Below are 20,506 nucleotides of genomic sequence, written 5' to 3'. Positions count from 1 at the left end.
GAATTCTAGAAAGGTGACAACCTCTTTTGAGGTTCTGGTTGTACTTTACTCCAATAAGGAACTGTGGAGCATTATGGTTAATTACAATGTGCAGGAAATAAAAGAATAATATTTATGCTTCTGTGTTTCTAAAATAGCAATCATTATAGCATAAATGGAATTGGATAAATATTTAGAACAAATATTTTAAAATGTTTTCTACTTTTGCTTTTCAGGAAAAGACAATAATGAAATTTCTAGAGTGGCCAAGCTCTAATTCTGATGTATGTGTAAGACATTAAAGCCATTGTTTTTGATTGAGCTCCTATACTAGGTCAAACAGATTCATTCAAAATGGAGTTATTCATGCTGCAGCACCATGCCATGAAGTCAAAACTAAGTTACTTGTCTGACTTCTGAGATATCAACACAGTGAAAAATAAGACAAATCTCCAAGCAGGTTAGCTATACCCAGCATAAGAAAGCCCCCTCTACTTTTAACTTTTACAAAGAAAGTAACTTTGAAATGACCAACCTGCTTTTTCCTTTCTCACACCTTTTGTCTATACAGTTAACCTCCTCTGTTTAGCACATTGGAACACTCATTCTGTTTTACAGAAAGCACATATTCTATTTTATAAAATAGAATGAAGTGTTACCTGAATTTAGAATTACAAACAAAAAAGTCAATTATGATTTTTAAGTAATTTTTTGTAATTTTGTTTCTTGACAAAAATGAAAGCATAACAACAATTATATAAAAACCTATATGGATGTAAAACATTATTGATACTTCATTATTTTCAGAATTCTATAGGTTAGAAAAACAAATGTCATGGGGAAATAAAAATATTAAGGACTCACACATTATCTGATTAGATAATCATCAAGTCACAGTACATAGAGACTACTGAAAATTTACATTCTCATGGTATAATTACATGCATGACATCAAAAAGGAATACTAAAGTCTCAAATTCCCATATACCTCCAGGATCACTCTCCACCTAGTAAAAGCACTGTAAAAAGAACATTTCTTTTCTAAAAATGTTTTAAAATTAACATTTCCCATAGGCTTTTTAAATTTACAAACCAGGAATTGTAGTAAAAACCAAGACAGGAGTGGGCTCAGTTAAACATAAATAGAGTCATTTAGAAAACCTCCAAAAAAGGATTTGATTGTACATTATATTCAAAAATGAAATTCAGGCTATCAAACTTTATATACCTGATTAACTAATATACATGAAAAAGTACTCTTATCCTCTAATTAGTATATCATCTGACTCCCTAATTCTAGATGAAAAGATGTATTAAGACAGAGACTTGGGGGGGCTAGCATTGTGGTATAACAGGTAAAGCCACCAGCTGCAGTGCCGGCATCCCATATGGGCACTGGTTTGAGTCTCAGCTGCTCCACTTCCGATGCAACTCTCTGCTATGGCCTGGGAAAGCAGTAGAAGATGGCCCAAGTCCTTGGGTCCCTGCCCCCTCATGGGAGACCTGGAGGAAGCTCCTGGTTCCTGGCTTTGAATTGGCCCAGCTCCTGCCCTTGGAGCCATTTGGGGAGTGAACGAGCAGATGGAAGACCACCTTCCCACAGCCTCTGCCTCTCTTTAACTCTGCCTTTCAAATAAATAAATACATCTTTAAAAAAAAAAAAAAAAGAGGCTTGGAATTTAGTGGCTAAATTTGCTAGATTTGTTTTCTTGCTTTTAACATCAAGAAAACATAAGATGCTATTATAACTAAGAGATCTCGTCCCAATCTCCACTAACATCCTATATACTATATAACTATATCTTATGAAGTATCCTATATACTATCCTGTAGCTTTATTGCAATTGGTACATTTAATAAGAATTATTCTATGCCATAAATAAGGATAATATCTAGATATGGATATTATTCAATTTAAATTATGAAATTTGATTTGTACTTTGCATACAAATGGACAATTGTGAAAGATTTCCTATGTTATATTCATAGCAGTAAAACCTAATAAATGCTTACGCCTAATTTCTCTTTTCCATCTAATTTAGCTTTGCAAAACCCAATTTTTTTAAAAAGTATAAGAGCATATTTTAGAAAATTATTTACTTGTTAGGAATCCTCCAGTTTAATGCTTGAGATACATTCTTAAAAATATTCTACACATTAAAACAGAGTTCTCATATGTGTTAGTTACTCAAGGATAAATAGAATAATTCTTATACTAGTAATGATAACAGAAAACACAAAATCTCCCACTCGTATACTTCTAATTTAATTTTTGAAATGGCAATAAGTACAGATGATATTTGCACTCAGATGATAAAATTACACTTATCAGAAAACAACAGAGCTGTATCACATGCTTCTGCCATATTCAAACTGTGGAGTTTGGACCTGTACAAAATACAAAGGCAGCTAACAGAGAAGCAGAAGAAAAATGTATGTATGAATATTAATATTATCATTTAAAGAACTCGGTGGCAATTGCCATAGAGCAATAGAGAAAAGAAATTATAGGAATCTGGAGGAGCAATACATTGGCTCCAGCTAAAAGGAAGTGTGTCCTCCTTTGGGGAGAAGAAGAAGGAATTCCATATACTGTGTAGGGGAAGAAGCTAGGAAAAGAGATAATTTGCTAAGTATCAGCAATCATGCTCCTTAATTATTATAATTTCCTACACTAGAAATGGGGCTGTCAGAGTATTGTACAAGGATAAGGGAGGGACAGTAAGGCTGTGATGCAAATTGACTCCTGCTGTAGGAATTTTACAGAAACTGCAGTGAAATGGCCATGGAAAATTGAAGCAGGGTGGGCTCTCAAGGAGTTCTGCCTAAGAAACATAGCCACACTTACGAGACACGAAAGCCCTTATCTGCATAGTGGAGGAGGCACTTCGTCTACTCAGAAGATTTGAACAAGATCTAGAGCTCAAGGAATACACAGGAGTGTTAAAATCCCTATACAGCAACTTAAAAACTGAAGGAAAAAATGAGCAATTACTATTTCAAAATGCCTCCCAAAAGTCAGTAATAGTAATAAGTAAATCTTTGCTAGCTTATTGTTGGATATATGTAATTTAACCTCCGTGAGAGTAGAAGTCTTTCCCTAAATTATCCAGAGAAACTGGATATTTACTGAGTCATGTGATATAATATATAAGCCATCCACAATAACAAATAGCATGTATTCTGAAGGATTCAATTCCTTGTGCCACCATTATTAGATTTTATGAGAATGAGGGAGAATGAATTTGGGAGGGGAGCACTCAAGGAAAATGGAGCAATTTTGATCTACAGAATTATACCTCACTGAAAAGTGATTTTTTAAAAGCAAAATAGTTTGTTATTTCTACAGAGTACCAATTCATCATAATATTTCTCATATTTTTACTATAAATACTTTCAAGAGAATTCATTCATTAAATATTAAGCACTAGGTAATATTTCCTCAATATTTGCAGCATACATTTGAAAATATTTCAAGTTTTTGAACTATGAAATTAATCCCTTTCCACTAAAAAAATTAACTGTCACTTCAAAAAAAAAAAAGAACTTTAACCAAAGTGCTTTGTTTTTCAGTGTGTTTTAGTTAAAATCAGTACAAAACTTCGTGGTTAATTACCAAAGACTTGTAAAGGACTGCATTTCAGATCACATTCAGCAAGAATAACAAACAGATAATGAATCTGCTGGCTGTACATGTTAGGTTTGCTTACATTTTTTACAACTGTGTATCAATGCAGAATATTCTTGTTTTATTATTCCTACTTTGGATACTCTAATTAACAATGTAGCCAATAAATCTAATAAATAGCAAAGTGGTCACACAGATTTAAAAGAATCATTAACAACATTTTCTCAGCTTAATGAGAAATCAAAAATGTAAATGTTCCATCAAAGGTTGGAAAGTAGGACATAAACAAATATTCCCAATTCCCATTATCATACAGACAGTAATGGATATTATTATAGTTTTAGTTCCAATAAGGCTGCAGTTCTATGTAACAAACAACTTTCAGGGTCTGACATTTAAGAGAAAATCCTTACTTAAGATCCATGCTTCACCAGCTCTGTGTGGATGTCACTACTGCCAATAACAGACATAACAGCATTTCGTTTACAGTGAAAAGATGACAGTAAAAATAGAGCCATATATATGCATGAATATACAAAGGGATTTATATACATGTATATGCCAAGTTAAAAAAATTTCACTGCAAAGCAAATCCAAATTGTTCGAAGAGATTATATTCTAAGCAACTCACCTTTCGCCCATCGCTTGCGTGGCAATTCACATTGAGAGGAGTCAGTAAAGCCATTAGTTTTTCTTCATTACCACTCCTGTAAAAAGGTAGTAAGTCAATTTCCACAAATTTATAGAGCTGCTAATGAAGATATATGGATTTTCTTCACAAGGCAGTGGAAAATAAAATATATCTGCTTTGACTTTGTTTCACATGGATCACAATGAAGCTCTTGCAATATTCAATCTAATATATTTCTAATTAATTCATGTTAATCACTATCTAGTGGTATAGCTTTGATAATGTAGCTTTCTACATTATTTATTTGTTTTATTTATCTGCACAAAGTCACCTTCTTAATTACAAACAAACTTTATTCTGAAAAATGATCTAAAACACTGGAGTTAAAAAATACACACAAAACCCTGTTAAGAATTAATGCATTAAATCATAAATGACCAAGAACAAAAAAAACATGAACAAGGATTTTAAAATTTACTTTATGTCCCTCACGCAAGCTTTGCTAGAGAAATCTTCAGAGGATATGAAGATACAAGCATTTAAACACTCCAAGAACAGCTTCTGAAATGCTGGGCAACTAAGGTTTGCAGGTACCTTACGGAATGTTCCAAAGAAAATTAACCTCACAATCAGCACCATATTGAAAGATTTTTATCACTATACCAATCTTGCAGAATATTCAGGGATTTAATAAAGGTCTTATCTTCATTACTGCATAAAATCCAAGCAAGACAACAACATGTTATAATTTTTTAGTCCTCCACCTGCCCTCCCCTTTTTCTCCCTTAAATGCATTATACTCACTTAAAATGAATGGAATCACTTACCTAGCAGCTTCTAGGAGTTCGTCTTTCTTGTATTCACCTAGATGATTGCAAAATATCATGCTGTTAGCATTTGGCAGAAGACAGATTAAGAAATGCAGTAGGCAGCAAATAGAGAATTAAATAGAGAAGAACAGAAAAAGAGAGTCCACACCCCGCTGGGTGATGGAGCCGTGACGTTAGCCAGCTTGTGAAGGCAGCATCACCAGTGCCTTGGAGACGGGCAGCAAATTGACGCAGCTTCTTGTCCAATCCTCAGATGAAATAGCTTTCTTCAGACAACCAATGAATGCTAAATCTCGTGTCCAGAAACACATTCTCTCTGATAGCAGCATGCCAGTTGAAGACAATGTCCCCTCCCCCCTTCCCTATTCAGGCTGTCACAGTATACTTGTGAAGCATAATACATTCTGAGACAAAAGCAAAATAATGTGGCTCTTTAAAGGTACAAATTACTAGGCTTCAAAAAACTCAGTTTTATTTGTAATGATATGAAAAGTTTTTTTTTTTGAAAAAACATTAATTACCATTGTTGAGCTTTATAGCAATAGAAAATGCAAATATTAGAACCACGATGCCTTTGCCTGATAGGGAAGGTCTGTAGACTGGAAATACGTGAACTACGTACCAAATGCTGTGAACCTCTTGGAGGCAGCGCTCCAAAACCAAAACACTGGATATATTCTGAAATGGCAATAATATTCAAACGTGCCGCAATCTCTATACTTTTCTTACAAATTGAAACAAATGACAAATCTCAAACATATGTTTGAAAAGGACTCTAGGGTCCCTAAGAATAAGATACTCAACTATTTTGATATGGGTAAATTTTCTCTCATTCTGTTTTTTCACAATGGATTTTAAAAATATATCGGACTGAAGATGGAAATATAATTTAAAAACCCCCCTTAACACATTTCTTAGGGAGTTCAAAAATCTAGCAAGCAAGTTTCTCTGGCAAGAAATTTTAATAATACAGTGCTTGTTCATTCAATAAATAAAAAGAGTAGCCAGGACGATGATTCAGCTATAATACACCAACTCAGTTTGCTATCTCATTAAAGCAGTAATTATGCAGAGTGTCTTAGCAAGTCATTATATGAAAACAAGTGATAAGTATCCATTTAGGAAATTAAATTTTAGATTAAATGAAAAAGTTACAATTCTAATATAAAATAAGCCCAAAGTATTTTTCAAAATCTTGTTTGCAAATACAGACTTCTTCCCATCTTCTTTCTATTTTCCTATAGAATATATTATCATGATACAAATACTATAAAGACGTCTCAGTACCACCAGGCAAATATTTAAATTCTACCATGGTACTTCAAAAACTTAGTGGAAAATAGAATTAAAAGATAGGCTTATGCTGGTACAAAAATTTTTTTAAAATCCATGCATATGAGGGGAATTCAAAAAGCTCAGGACAATGTACATTTTGAATAAACTATGCATAGACTTCAAACATTTTTGCACCAAAATAAACATATTTTAACTCAATTTTTCCATATACTTTTTGAAGTTCCCTTGTATACCCATATTTACCCAGCAATATTCCAACACTTAAGCCTCATGAATCACGATTGGTTAAAATCTAGAACACCTATTCTTCTCTAAGGCAATTTTGTATACCAATAAAGTCACAAATTCAACAACATGTATCAGTTAGCTAGAATGTACAACTTCATGATCTTAGAGCTGGTCTTTCCAATTTCCCATAAATTATATTTCAGATTCTTCCACTACTGAAGGGTGAACATTATATTATTATATTCTCTGGCTAATCAGGCTCAAAGCCAAAGTCCTGCCTTTATACATTTATTAAAAAGACCTATGAATATGTCAGATTCAAAACCAAAAGACACTATCATTTCTGACTTCAAGGAATGTTATTCTATTAAAACAAAGAAACAAACATGAAAACAAACAATTAAAGTATGAAAAAAATCTTATGAAATAGCTATTGCAGGTTTACTAACTAGTCTAAACAGGATTAACAGGAGTCTGAGAAGTGGGCACTTTGTTTTGAAACAGCTTTGAGAAAACACCAGTATTTGGACAAAGCGGGGAACAAAGTATATTTAAAGATCTGTAAGTTTTGTGATTACATAAAATATTTCCTTCCATATTCTATGCCAGGAAACCTTTGCTGGGGAGAAAGGTGGTGGGGGAGGAGGAGGAAACACTAAATTCTGACATGGTTTATATTTTAGAATAAGTATAAATTCCTTTGATATATAGTACAAGCACTAAAACTGTGAACTGAAAACAGCTACTACTGAAACTTAACTCAGAGTGAAGCATGACTCTAAAAAGCTGGGCAATGACAGTGTGGTGATTTGGGCCCTTCAAAGTTGAAATCATCCTACCCATGGAAACTTCTCAGGCATAGCTTATTGACATTTTCACCAAAAGGCACATTTTTGCAAAAATGTTATTCCTTCCTGGATAAGCTGATAATAAAGCAAAGCTTTAGAACTTCTAAGTGCATCCAACGGAATCAGACACAGGTATTACAAATGACTTCCTACTGTTATGAGATCCTAGTGCTTCACTCAGCTTTTCTGCAGTACATTCCAGCAGCCACTATCTGGTGCCCAAGGACCACAATCTATGAACAGCTGAAGCTATTTTTTCAAAAGCTACCTCACAGGAACAACTAACATAATGGATTTAGAACCCGTTACACATTCTGACAGCAAATCGGAGCCACTTACTTAGCAGCCAAACCACCAGTTCTATTTCATTTTAGCTGAGAATCTGAAAATATTCTGGCTGAGACGATGGTGCTCTATGGGGCATTTATAGTCTTTAATAACATCCAGATAAAGACTAGCAATAGATCAGCTAGAAAGGAAACTAGACAATTATAGTCAAGATAATAACAGCCAAGAATGGAGAAAATAGATGGTCTGAAATTTTTTTTATTGGAATAAAGTGAGATTAAAAAAAATAAGGAAACCACGAAGTTTATTTTCTCAAGTGTGAACTGTCTGTATTAGTCAAATAAGAAATGCTGTGCTGTACGTCAAGATACCCACATACAAACACACAAGTTAATGTATTCATAAGCTATTGAGTAAAGGGTAAAAACAAAACTGTCCTTAGTATTTCTTTGAATTGTCAGAACAGCCTCACTTTCACTGACAGTAAAGGCAAAATTAATTTTGAATACAACCCAGAAAAAAACCTAAATCAATAAACAAAAGTCATAATTACTGCAATTATCTGTTTCAATATTTTAGGGAGCTGTTACCCATCTTCAGCATTTGACAAGATCAAAGTAGACTTAATTTTGTAAAAATTAGTCATTTGGTTTAGTTGAAGTGGATTAACACAGAAAGATCACGAGTATGAAGTAACAAATTCTTAAAGCAATAAAGGACAGAAAAGAATTCTGACCTTTCTGTTCTTTACTTCCAAACCATGTATAAGTTATGCCATCAATACCATCTCATATTATATGAAATGGGGGTGGGGGCATGATTTGAAAGTGACCCTTTCTTCTTGTCACCTCACCCCCAATTTCAGAATTGGTCTCCTAGGGGGTCACCTACAACATACTCATTTTCAGTCAATGAAACTGGTGCCAAGATATTAAACGAACTGTCTGAGGTTTCACTGGTTATTATCCACTATCTACTAGGTCCTGAACTAGGCTAATAGATAAACGCAAATGAGCAAAATTTGAGTTTTGGAAGAAGCAATGTAAGCAAAAGAAAGGAGTATTAAAATAGTAACAGTAATAAAATGATTTTTAGAACAGTGACAGTTACTAGCTTTAAACAAGCTAACCATAAAAATGTTCAAACCAAAAATGTTCAACAGAACTACTTTAAAGCATTTGTACTTCCTTATGAACTTGTAAACAAGGGATACCGGGCCAAGGAAACAAAGATGACTCATTCTGGGTCTAGTCAAATGATCGATGCATTTTTCATTTCCCATAGCACGTTTTAATTTCTAACTTATTAGATATCTCAAGGGAAGAGAGATGTAAAAGCTCCAGTGAAGAATCTCACATGTTACTATAGAGCTCTTATGTTGCTCATTGCTAAGTAGTGCCATGAATTGGTAATTCTGATACAAATATTTTCTCATTAAGGTATAAGCAAAATTAAGAGATGTATTGATTCTTACAGCTAAACAGTCTATGTGAAAATATGCATTTTGGTGACATATTTCATTGTGTTTTCATTAGTAGATCTGAAAATTCAAAATCAGCTATGAAGTCTTAGAACAAAGCTAGCTAAGGCTCTGGGAAATGATCTAGTCACAGTAAGTTAGATTTTCCACAGAGAGTAATTTTCGGACAGATATTCAACTATATATAAATATGGGTCCCAGGAAGACTTGAAGTTTTATCCCCTGGGGTCTTTTATGAATATATTCAGAACAAATGGGATAAAATTACAAAGATATCAGAGTTCTCAATGCCTTCTTCATACTTTTAAATCCCATCAAATCTTCCCACTTTCTGATATTAGCTTGAAAGTGCATACCATCATTTAAGCCTAGACTCACAGCCAGACTAAATACTCCATACACATTTTAAACACAGAATAGCTTGGGGTCTTCCAACTCTAGATTTAAAGAGTACCAGGGTACTTCAGCAAGTGCATGGAGCACACCATTATCTTCTAATTCCTTTTTCCATGAACTTTATGAGGTAGATTCCTATTTTCCTGATCTAGATCCTCTCCTTTTATTTTCTCCTACAATTGTGACCTTTTAACTAGCTAACATTAGCTAGCATTAAATACCAACTGTGCTTACCACCAACACAATCCCAAAGCTATGCTGACCAACACATGCATTACCATCCTCAGGTGTCCACTTAAATTTAAATAAATTAAAATCATGTGAAAAATAGTATTCTGTTCCTCAGTTACACCGGCCATACTTCAGGCAGCACAAAGGAACAGGAAGTTACTGTATGTCATAATGGATAGTGCAGAGAACATAAAAATAGTTGAAACTTCCACTGGACTATGCAGCTTTATAGTGTTTTAAATTACTATTTAAGAATTCATCTTTTACCCTAATAAACTACTGTTCATATATTTCTTACTCCAAAAATAGTCACTGCCAAAATTCTATAATACAAACTCCCACACATACACTGAAAACCGAACAATCATTTCATCACTATAATACACAGGGGAAATACTGGACTAAGCAGTAGAAGCTTTGGACTAAACTCTAGCTCTGCCACTGATTTACCTGCGTGGCCCTAGACAAGTTGCTTTATCCTATAGGGAGCCTTCACTTTATTCTCATATGGAAAATGAAAGGTTTAAATGATTTCTAATGGATCAGCTCTAAAATTTTCACCTTGTATTGGGTTCTCAGGATAGGTCAGAAATTTTTCTGAGATGCTTTTAAAGTTGCTCTAAATAGGTATTAAGAGAAAACATAAAATTTTCTGTAAAAAATAATGTCTAAGAAACTGTTACAAGAAGCAATACTCAGAAATTCTAGAGTAAGTGGCAAAGCAATTTTAGCAGGCTATAACTCTCTACTTGGTTAATAGTTATGAACTTTTGATAATCTTTTAATTAAAAGTTTGATGAAAACCAGACTTATTGTTATTCTCTAAAAAAACGGCATAATATTTACATTGTATTAGGTTTTATAAATAATCTAGAGATAATTTAAAGTACAGTGGAGGATACACCTAAGTTATAAACAAATAGTACATCATTTTACATAACAGATTTGAGAAAATACTGATTTTGGTATTTGTGGGGGAGATTAGTTTCTGGGACCAATCCTCTCTGAATACCAAGGATATCTGTAATTACATTGAGACATAAATATATACATACCAAGGAAAAGTTGCATTATGAGATAAATATATGTTCTTTGAAGTTGGATATTAAAAGCCAAGAAAGGCATTCCTTAGGCAGTTGTTAACCAATGAGACATTCTGCTAAACTTGCCTATAACTTAAAAGAAAATGGCCTTTTAGACCATACTGCAGAGGGAAAAACTTTTCGATATATGAAAAAGAAGGAAGGGAGAGAGAGAAAGGAGGAAAGAACTCTCATTCTAAGCAATATAGTTTAAGGGCACCAGGTACCGAGTCTAAGAGTTCAGAATGCCCATAATTACTTAAGCCATCAAATTATCTGTGTCAATGGCTGAGGGCTGGAAAAGTGGGATATTGATATTTTAGTTATCACAATGTTTATTCCTAAAAAAGTAGTGTGGAAAAGTAAATTCTATATTTGACTCAAAACAGTTTAGCAATAGTTTTATGTTTTGTTCCACATCAGTGGTCCTTTTACTTTAAGTGTCAATTCATGTTCCCTAATTCGTAAATCCCAAATCCAAAAAGTTCTAAAAATTCATTTGGCAGCAAAACTTGACCTACTTAGTGTATATAGCTATCGTTTGTTTCTCAGCAAAAATACTGTTATAAGGTACATCCTCCATTGGGATACTTTGAAATATAGGGTGGGGCCGGTGACGCAGCTCAACAGGCTAATCCTCTGCCTAGCGGCACCAGCACACCAGGTTCTAGTCCTGGTCGGGGCGCCGGATTCTGTCCCGGTTGCCCCTCTTCCAGGCCAGCTCTCTGTTGTGGCCCGGGAAGGCAGTGGAGGATGGCCCAAGTGCTTGGGCCCTGCACCCCATGGGAGACCAGGATAGGTGCCTGGCTCCTGCCATTGGATCAGCGCGGTGCGCCGGCCGCAGCTCACCGGCCGCGGCGGCCACTGGAGGGTGAACCAACGGCAAAGGAAGACCTTTCTCTCTGTCTCTCTCTCTCACTGTCCACTCTGCCTGTCAAAAAAAAAAAAAAAAAAAAAAAAAAAGAAAAAGAAAAAGAAAAAGAAATATAGGGTGGATGTACTGTGTCTTTTCTTAAATCACCTATTTTAGACGTTTGATTCTGTGAATTCTGACAAACGTATAAAGTTGTGTGAACAACATCCTCAAGATACAAAACATTTCAATCACCACAAAAAGTTTCCTCTAGCCCCTCTGAAATTAATCTTCTGTCCTTGTCCCATTCTGTGACAACCACTGATCTGACTTCTATTTCTATAATTCTCAATAAAATTGGAGACACAAAGAGAGAGAGAAAGACAGAGGTAGTTCTTCCATCCTTTGGTTCATTCCCCAAATACCTGCCACATCCATGTAGGAGCCGGGAGCCAGGAACTCAATCTGGATTTCTCAAGAGGGTGGCAGAGAAGTGCTTGAGCCATCATCTGCTCCCTCCCAGTGTGTGCATTAGTAGGAAGCTGGATCAGAAATGGAGCAGCAGGGGCTTGAACAGGGCACTCCAATCCTGAATGAGATAGCTCAAGTGGCAGCCTAATTACTGTGCCAAATGTCCACACCTTCTCCTACAAATTTATTTTAGAGAATATCATAGGAATGGAATACATAAACTTTGGAGTCTGGCTTCTTTTCATAGTACAAATGTTTCTGAGGTTCATTCATGCTGTTGGACATATAAGTCATTTATTCTTTTTATTGTAATATAGTATTCCATCATGTGGATATTCCTCAATTTGCTTACCCATTCACCAGTTGCTAGCCATCTAGGTTGTTTCCAGCTTCTGGTGATTATGAATAAACCTACTACAAACATTCAGACAGGATTTTGTATGAACATACAACCTCATTCCTCTGGGGTAAACACCTAGCAACACAGATGCTAGGTTGTGTAGGCATTTGCTTTAACTTTGAAGAAACTGCCAAACCATGTCTTTTTTTTAAAGTATGAGAAATTCTCCAATCTGGAATATGAATATGTGGTCCATAGAATGGGATAAGAACAAAAAAGAAACTGACTACTGAGAAATAATGTTAGTACTAACACACATCACACCTGGAAATCCCAACTTTGCCTCTTAGGTCACCTAAGCTGACCTACTTTGAACATCTTTGAAAATTCTACATTTCTCACTTGCTTAGTGGTTTGTATGAAAAAACAAAGAAAATGGCATTTTCTGATTTTGGTTCATGGCACACAGGCATTCCATATATGTTAAGAAATGATGGCAAACAGTTCTTGTGGGAAAATCCTACAGTATAGATTATGCTGAAAGTAAAAGCCAATCCTGGGAACACTTGTTAATGTTACCATTAGTGTTGGAGCATCACAGCAAGGCTGTGTGCATGATGGAATGTGTATCACAGCTTAATCTAAGCAGCTTTCTAAAAAATAAAATAAAAGGAACAAGAAAATTCTGAATGGTCATCTATCAAAAAGATAATAACAAGCACCGAAAATTACATAAATCTAATTTTGACATTTTAAGAAGTAATAGGCAGATAAATTTATATCAGCATACACAAAAGGAAAGGATCAGTGACTCAAATTTCATTATTATTAATTAAAATGATCTATTTATGGTTTGGATAGAATTGTTGCAGCCCTATTTTGCTAAGTATTTAAAACAAAGAGGAACTAGACAATAAAATGAATACCAAATGATGGGTTAAATATAGTTCATAGAGGAAAATTAAAATATATTGTTGATACAGGGCTACATGTCCTCAGCAAATAGGTGAAAGTATCCCAATAATATAATTTTAGGATTATCTGAAATTGAACGTCTCCTCGTTCCATTAGTTCCATAAAGTATTCTGACTTGCACATAGACTTGAAACTATTTCCTAAAGCAAAGTACCACAAAGCAAATTTTCAAAAACACACAAATATATCCCTTTGTTTACTCAGAAAACCTTTCCTCCATATCCGCAGTCATAAAAAAAAACCCTCAAACATCTTCTCAACTGAACAAACTATGAAAAGATCATAGTAAAAAAAATTTCAAATCAAAAGCAATAATAATAATACAATAGCCCATGATGTTAAATTTATAATATGAGAATGGTTAAGTAAATATATTAAAGTTCTTTTTCTTTTCTAGTGGATATTTTTTGAAGCTAACTATGCTCAGCAAAGGAGCAAATTGACTTTCTAGATATTATATCTAACAGCTGTCTTTATAGTCTTTCAAGAAACAATATTCTCTAAAACTGCTTCTTTCAATATTATTTTCTTTAACAAGCCTGAAATTCCTCCTAGCTAAATTGTGAATGCTCACTATCTGTGCTGCAACTGGCTATACAAGAATTAAAGATTGTTCAATTTCAATAACTAAAGTAATGGTTCAATAAACTAGCTACACTATTTAAATGGTTATCCTAAAGAAGTCTGAACTGGGGGAAATAAATCCATTAAGTACAAGCAGAATCAACAAAGTGATTGCTCTTAGGATTATGTTCAGAGGGGCCAGCATTGTGACATAGAGGGTAAGCTGCCACCATGTTGGCATCCTTCAAGTACTGGTTACTCCACTTCCTATCCAGCTCCCTGCTAATGGTCTTGGAAAGTAGTGGAGGAGGGGCCCCTGCCACCGACATGGGAGACCTAGATAAAGCTCCTGGCTTCAGCCTGGCCCAGTGCTAGCTGTTGGCAGCTATATGGGGCGTGAACAAGCACATGCAAGATTCTTTCTCTCTCTCCTTCTCTATCTCTTTCAAAGAAAATAATTTTTTTTTAAAAAAAAGGATTATGTTCAGGGGCCGGTGCTGTAGCATACTGGGTAAAACCACTGCCTGCAGTGTCAGCATCCCATATGGGCGCCAGTTCGAGTCCTGGCTGCTACACTTCCGACACAGCTCTCTGCTACGGTCTGGGAAAGCTGCAGAAGATGGCCCAAGTCCTTGGACCCCTGCACCCACATGGGAGACCCAAAGGAAGCTCCTGGCTCCTGGCTTTGGATCGGTGCAGCTCTGGCCATGTGGCCAACCGGAGAGTGAACCAGTGGATGGAAGATCTCTCTCTCTCTCTCTCTCTCTCTCTCTCTCTCTCTCTGCCTCTCCTTCTCCCTCTGTGTAACTGACTTTCAGATGAATGGGTGAATCTTTACTTAAAAAAAGAGATTATGTCCAGAAAGATTACTGGACAAAGTATTAATCAAATTATTTTCAGTTTTATCATTAATTTTCGGCTATGTGACATGATATTCTTAGTCACACATTAAGCTAATCCATCAAAGTTGCAAGCTCTATTACATTGTGATCCATTTAATGCCTTCCCTTTGCTTGAAATTCTTTCCATTCTTATTGCCACCATTTATTTAAGCACTTTTTCTTCTCACCATCCTCCTCCAAGAGTTTTGCAAATGATCCTTAATGTCTCAGCTCTTAATTCAGAGCTAATATGTTTTTCTGCTTTATTTAATGTACTCCCCTCCTCAATAGTAAGAAAGAAAACAATAAATTTACAGCCCCCTATTCCTATGCCTTACAAAATAATGTTTAATTCTACAACCTGATGTTCAAAATATTCTTAAAGGTTTTTATTTTTTAAATTTATTACTCAATATTCTCCATTCCATCTCAACTTCCCAACATAAAAACTCTACACTTTCCCCCAAATATACCTTGCATCTTCCTGATTTTCTTTGTTCATGCTAAGTATCTAACCTCCAATCCTTTTCCACTTGTTAAAATTCTGCTCCAAGAGAATGATCCAACATGGGAAGCGGGATACACAGCAGATTCATAGAAAGGCAGATGTCCTAAACAGCACTCTGGCCTCAGAACCAGCCCTTAAGGATCTAGCTAAAAAGCCCATGAGAGTATTTTAGGCATGGAAAGCCAAGACACTGTGGTTAAAAACAAAAACAAAAACAAACAAAAAAAACCCCACCTAAATGAAAGATCTCTGTGAGTGAGATCCCAGCAGAAAGAACGGGCCATCAAAGAAGGAGGTACCTTTCTCTGAAGGGAGGAGAGAACTTCCACTTTGACTATGACCTTGTCTAAATAAGATCAGAGTTGGCCAACTCAAAAGGCTTCCATAGCCTTGGCAACTCATGACAAGAGCCTAGGGAAATTACTGATGCCATAAACAAGAGTGTCAATTGTTAAGTCAACAATAGGCGTCACTGTGCACTTACTCCCCATGTAGGATCTCTGTCCTTAATGTGTTGTACTATGTGAATTAACAGTATAACTAGTACTCAAACAGTACTTTACACTTTGTGTTTCTGTGTGGGTGCAAATGGTTGAAATCTTTACTTAGTATATGCTAAATTGATCCTCTGTATATAAAGATAATTGAAAATGAATCTTAGGCCGGCGCCGTGGCTCAATATGCTAATCCTCCACCTGTGGCACTGGCACCATGGGTTCTAGTCCCAGTCAGGGCACCGGATTCTGTCCCAGTTGCTCCTTTTCCTGTCCAGCTCTCTGCTGTGGCCTGGGAGGGCAGTGGAGGATGGCCCAGGTCCTTGGGCCCTGCACCTGCATGGGAGACCAGAAGAAACATCTGGCTCCTGGCTTCGGATTGGCCAGCCGCAGCGGCCATTGGGGAGTGAACCAACGGAAAAGAAAGACCTTTCTCTCTGTCTCTTTCTCTCTCACTGTCCACTCTGCCTGTCAAAAAAAAAAAAAAAAATGAATCTTGATGTGAATGGGATGGGAGAGGGAGCGGAAGATGGGAGGGAAGTTATGGGGGGAAAAAGCCACTGTAATCCAAAAGTTGTACTTTGGAAATTTATATTTATTAAATAAAAGTTAAAAAAAAAAGAAAAAAAAAAGATAAATGTATGTGTCCAAACTAACACATCGAAGAATACAGGTATTTTCTCTGCTAAAAAAAAAAAAAAAAAAAAAAAAAAATCTGCTCCAAAATGCAGTTAGGCTTATACGAGGTTGTTCACAAAGTTTATGGTCAATGAAATTAAAATTACATTTATTGCAGTGCAAAAAAAAAAAAAACTGAAATCCAAGATACAAGGGTTCTTCAAAATGTTCGTGAAAATGTGTACTATGTGTGTGAAACTATGCATGGATTTCAAAAATCATTCCCATTATCATTCCAATTTTAAAGTTCCTAGTTTTGCCACTATATAGTTTTAAAATTTTAGGCAACTAACTTGTAAGTTTAAAACTTTATAATCATTGAGTGTGACAGAGGTTCTTATCCTCTGATAACTTCACGGAATTCAACAAATCTGTAAACATCCTACAAATGCAGGCAAAATTTCAAATTGATGTCAAAATGTGTGAAGTAATTTCTCCCTAGAAACTGGGTCTCAGAATTCTTAAAACAGTACAAGACTCAAAAACGGTTAGTATCTCTTTTCTATATCTTTTTACATAGAAATATACAGAGATGCACAGCTATCCCCCAAATATCAGTCCCTAAGACCTTTAAAAATCCAGTGCTTAGCTGTTATCTCCTAAAAATGGCTTGCAACCATTTCCTCTGACCCACCTGATAGGTGCTGTTCCCACAGGAGGCACACCACTTCCATTTGCAGCAGCTGTGCACCACAGCCTGCTACATGCGGAAGATTTGCTATGAGTTTGATGCCATTCTTTGTGTGCAAGCTCTAATTCCACAACTTTTGCTCCTACAGATTTAAGGTTTATGGTATTACCATTGTATTGTGCTTAGCATATTGTAGATTGTGAACGTATATTTGTTAAATGAACAAAGAAATGGTGTGATGCAAAGAACTAACACATGAATAGCATTACAAAAAGTGCTTAAATGAGAAAGATTATACCTAGGCTAATACATTAATCAGGCTTCACTGAAGACAAATTACTTCTAACCTTAAACAGGAGATTCAGAAATGCTTTTGAGAAAACATAATGAAAAAAAAAGAAATGAAGCACGTGTAGTTAAAGCAGTAAATGACAACTGATGTGTCTTGAGAAAACAAAAATTGCAAAGTCACCATATCTTTGAGATGTTTTACAAACCAAAAACATAGGGTCTGGCGCTGTGATGCAGTGGGTGCAGCTGCCGCCTGCAGTGCAGGTATCCCATATGGATGCTGGTTTAAGACCTGGCTACTCCACTTCTGATCCAGCTCTCTGCAATGGCCTGGGAAAGCAGTGGAGATTTGGGGCCTATGGACCGGCATGGGAGACCCTTCTAGTAGAAGCTCCTGGCTGCTGGCTTCTGATTTGCCCAGCTCTGGCCGTTGTGACCATTTAGGGAGTGAACCAGCAGATGGAAGATTCTCTCTCTCTCTCTGCCTTTCTATAACTCTACCTTTCAAATAAATAAATAAATCTTTTAAAAAATCAACTGTGCCAACATATTTAATAAAAAAGAATTTATAAAGAATAAAATGAAATCACATATAAAATCAGAATGACAATAGTTCTTACATCATTCAAGTACATGTAGTGACACGTACTTCTGCATTAGCCTGCAGCTTCTTAGGATTGTACAATACCTGTCACAAGAAACAGATCTGACCATCCTGAAATAGGGGTCTCACAAAACTTCAGGCTCTCCATAGCTAATGCACTTAGGGGCTACGCTTCCTGCTAAGGGCAAGGACTGCAGGAAAGTCATTTATTTTCCCACAGGGACAGTATGGTTCCTATAAATCACAGTATGCTGTGTTCACATATCTCCAGAGCTCTCAGATTACAGGTACCACAAGCAAAACAATTTCTTGAATGGTTTAAACAAAAATGAACAGTTTTTGAAGTAACTATTTTAATATATCTACAATACTTGACATGAACGCTTTAAGAGAAATATCTGAAGTAAGGCGTTTTTGATTATTTGGGCATTTCTATTCTTTGATGGACCTGTTTTCCTCTCATAAATTTATCAAGTACCCTCATATCAAAATTATCACTAGTATTAACTGAAATACTGCTACTATAAAAATTAACACTTGGAAAAATTTTCAACAAAACTGCTAATTTAGCATTTTAATGTCTCAGTTGTTGGTGGAGTTTCTTTCTGAAATATATTGCACACTTTTATGCATTCACAATAATTTAACTTTTTGTGACAATGCCGTCAATTATCATGAACCTCCATCAGCCAGTGCATTAACAGAGCCATGGTCTCTGTTCCTACAGGGATGTTTGTATGCACACAAAATGGCTCCTTAATGATATGCACATATGTAATTTTATTCTATTTGAAACACAGAGATGGGGCAGAGATCTTCCATCAGCTGGTTCGCTCCACAAATGGCCTAAATGACCAGAAGCCAAGGACTCACGCACTTGGGACATCTGCTGCTGCTTTCCCAGGTGCATTAGCAAGAAGCTGGGTCAGAAGTGAAGCCGCCAGGACTTAAACCAGCACTCATGGGATGCTGAAGCTTAACCTGCTGCACCACAACACCAGCCCCACAGGTGTAATTTTAAACTTTTTAATAATCATTTAAAAAGGCAAAGAAACAGGAAAATTAACTCTAAGAACACATTTTACTTAACCTACTATATCCAAAATATTCTTTCACTGGAACCATTTCTCTGTGAATGCTATTGGACACTGCACATTTAAAACCACCTAGAGCTGGAAGATCACAGTAAGCAGGTGTACTCAGTAAATAGTAAAAACTGTTACTATGGTAGTAGCAAATTCGCTCAGAGATCGTAGGGCTCTCTGAGGTAAGAGGAACTTCAGAGATTCAGAGCACGATTTTGAACCTCTATTTGATGGGAGCTGGAGTGGTGGGTAGGAGAAAGAACAAACGGGAGGTAGAGGAGGAGAGAGAAGTAAGAGTGAAGAAGGAGAATAAAGAAGAGACAGAAATGAGGTTAGGGAGGTGGCAAGAACCCAGTTTAAAAAGTCCTTGAGGAACACAGGCTCTGAGAAGGCTGGAGATTCAGAAGTCTGACCAGAAAAATGCAAAACCGAGGTTGTTGTTAGTAGTTAATCTATGGGATTTAAGGACGCGTGCAATTCACAGGTATGAAGCATTCAATCATAACTGCAACATGCTACAGTATCCAGAGAAAGAGACCAGTGGTGGTGAGTAATGATTCTTAAAGGGGCAGCATAAAGATTCTTAAAGCCTACCTCCCTTAAATGTATATGCCATGAAGTGACTAACAGTATGCTTGGGTAATGTGTCAACATACTATTTATTAATCACTTTTGCTGAATCTTGCAGAGATGAACAACTTTTCCAAAAGACATATGGACCATTCCTAGAGACTCTGAAGTCCTGGGCAAGGGACCAAAAGAAATGGTAAACTCATCACTTCTTTTAAAAGAAGTGGAAATATGAAAAATAGAAACTGGCCCAAATCTGGTCTTGAGAAACTGAGCTTAGGGTATAGAAAGATGAATCTCAGACAATTGGTGATGGGCGTTAAGGAACAACATGAGGAATGTTTAATAAGAAAGAACGCAATGTCCTTCTATTTAGAGTCCTCCTGACCCTACAAAAGAAAATGTTCAGATATATAAGTGAAAAAAGACTAAAAGTTGACTTAAGGCTAGCCCTGATAAAACTATTCTGAATCAAGTATAAATCTAGTGTGGCAGGGAGCTCAATTAATCAATATGAAAAATTATAAGAAAGCAAATGGAAACTTAGGCTTTACTGGTAGACTTTAAAGCAAAAAGGAGGGAGGATACTTAGTCAAGAGCATAAAAGACTGAGGTGGTGATTGTAGAAGGATCTGGACTATAAC

The 20,506-nt window shown here is 36.0% G+C and overlaps 1 protein-coding gene across 2 annotated transcripts in view; it reads right to left on the bottom strand.

Annotated features, from left to right (window-relative positions):
* Positions 1–20,506, bottom strand: part of TNKS (tankyrase) — a 213,598-nt gene that overhangs the window by 91,150 nt on the left and 101,942 nt on the right. For both annotated transcript variants that reach the window (XM_008274070.4, XM_051832511.2), the window contains 2 exons: positions 5,066–5,102; positions 4,239–4,314 (listed from right to left, as the gene is read on the bottom strand). In XM_008274070.4, coding sequence (XP_008272292.3) covers positions 4,239–4,314; positions 5,066–5,102 — 113 coding nt within the window. The remainder of the gene's footprint in view (positions 1–4,238; positions 4,315–5,065; positions 5,103–20,506) is intronic.

Source organism: Oryctolagus cuniculus, chromosome 2 (assembly GCF_964237555.1).
Source record: "Oryctolagus cuniculus chromosome 2, mOryCun1.1, whole genome shotgun sequence".
NCBI lineage: Eukaryota > Metazoa > Chordata > Mammalia > Lagomorpha > Leporidae > Oryctolagus > Oryctolagus cuniculus.
The sequence above is the reverse complement of the archived record's forward strand: the minus strand, read 5'-3'. Positions and strand labels throughout refer to the sequence as shown.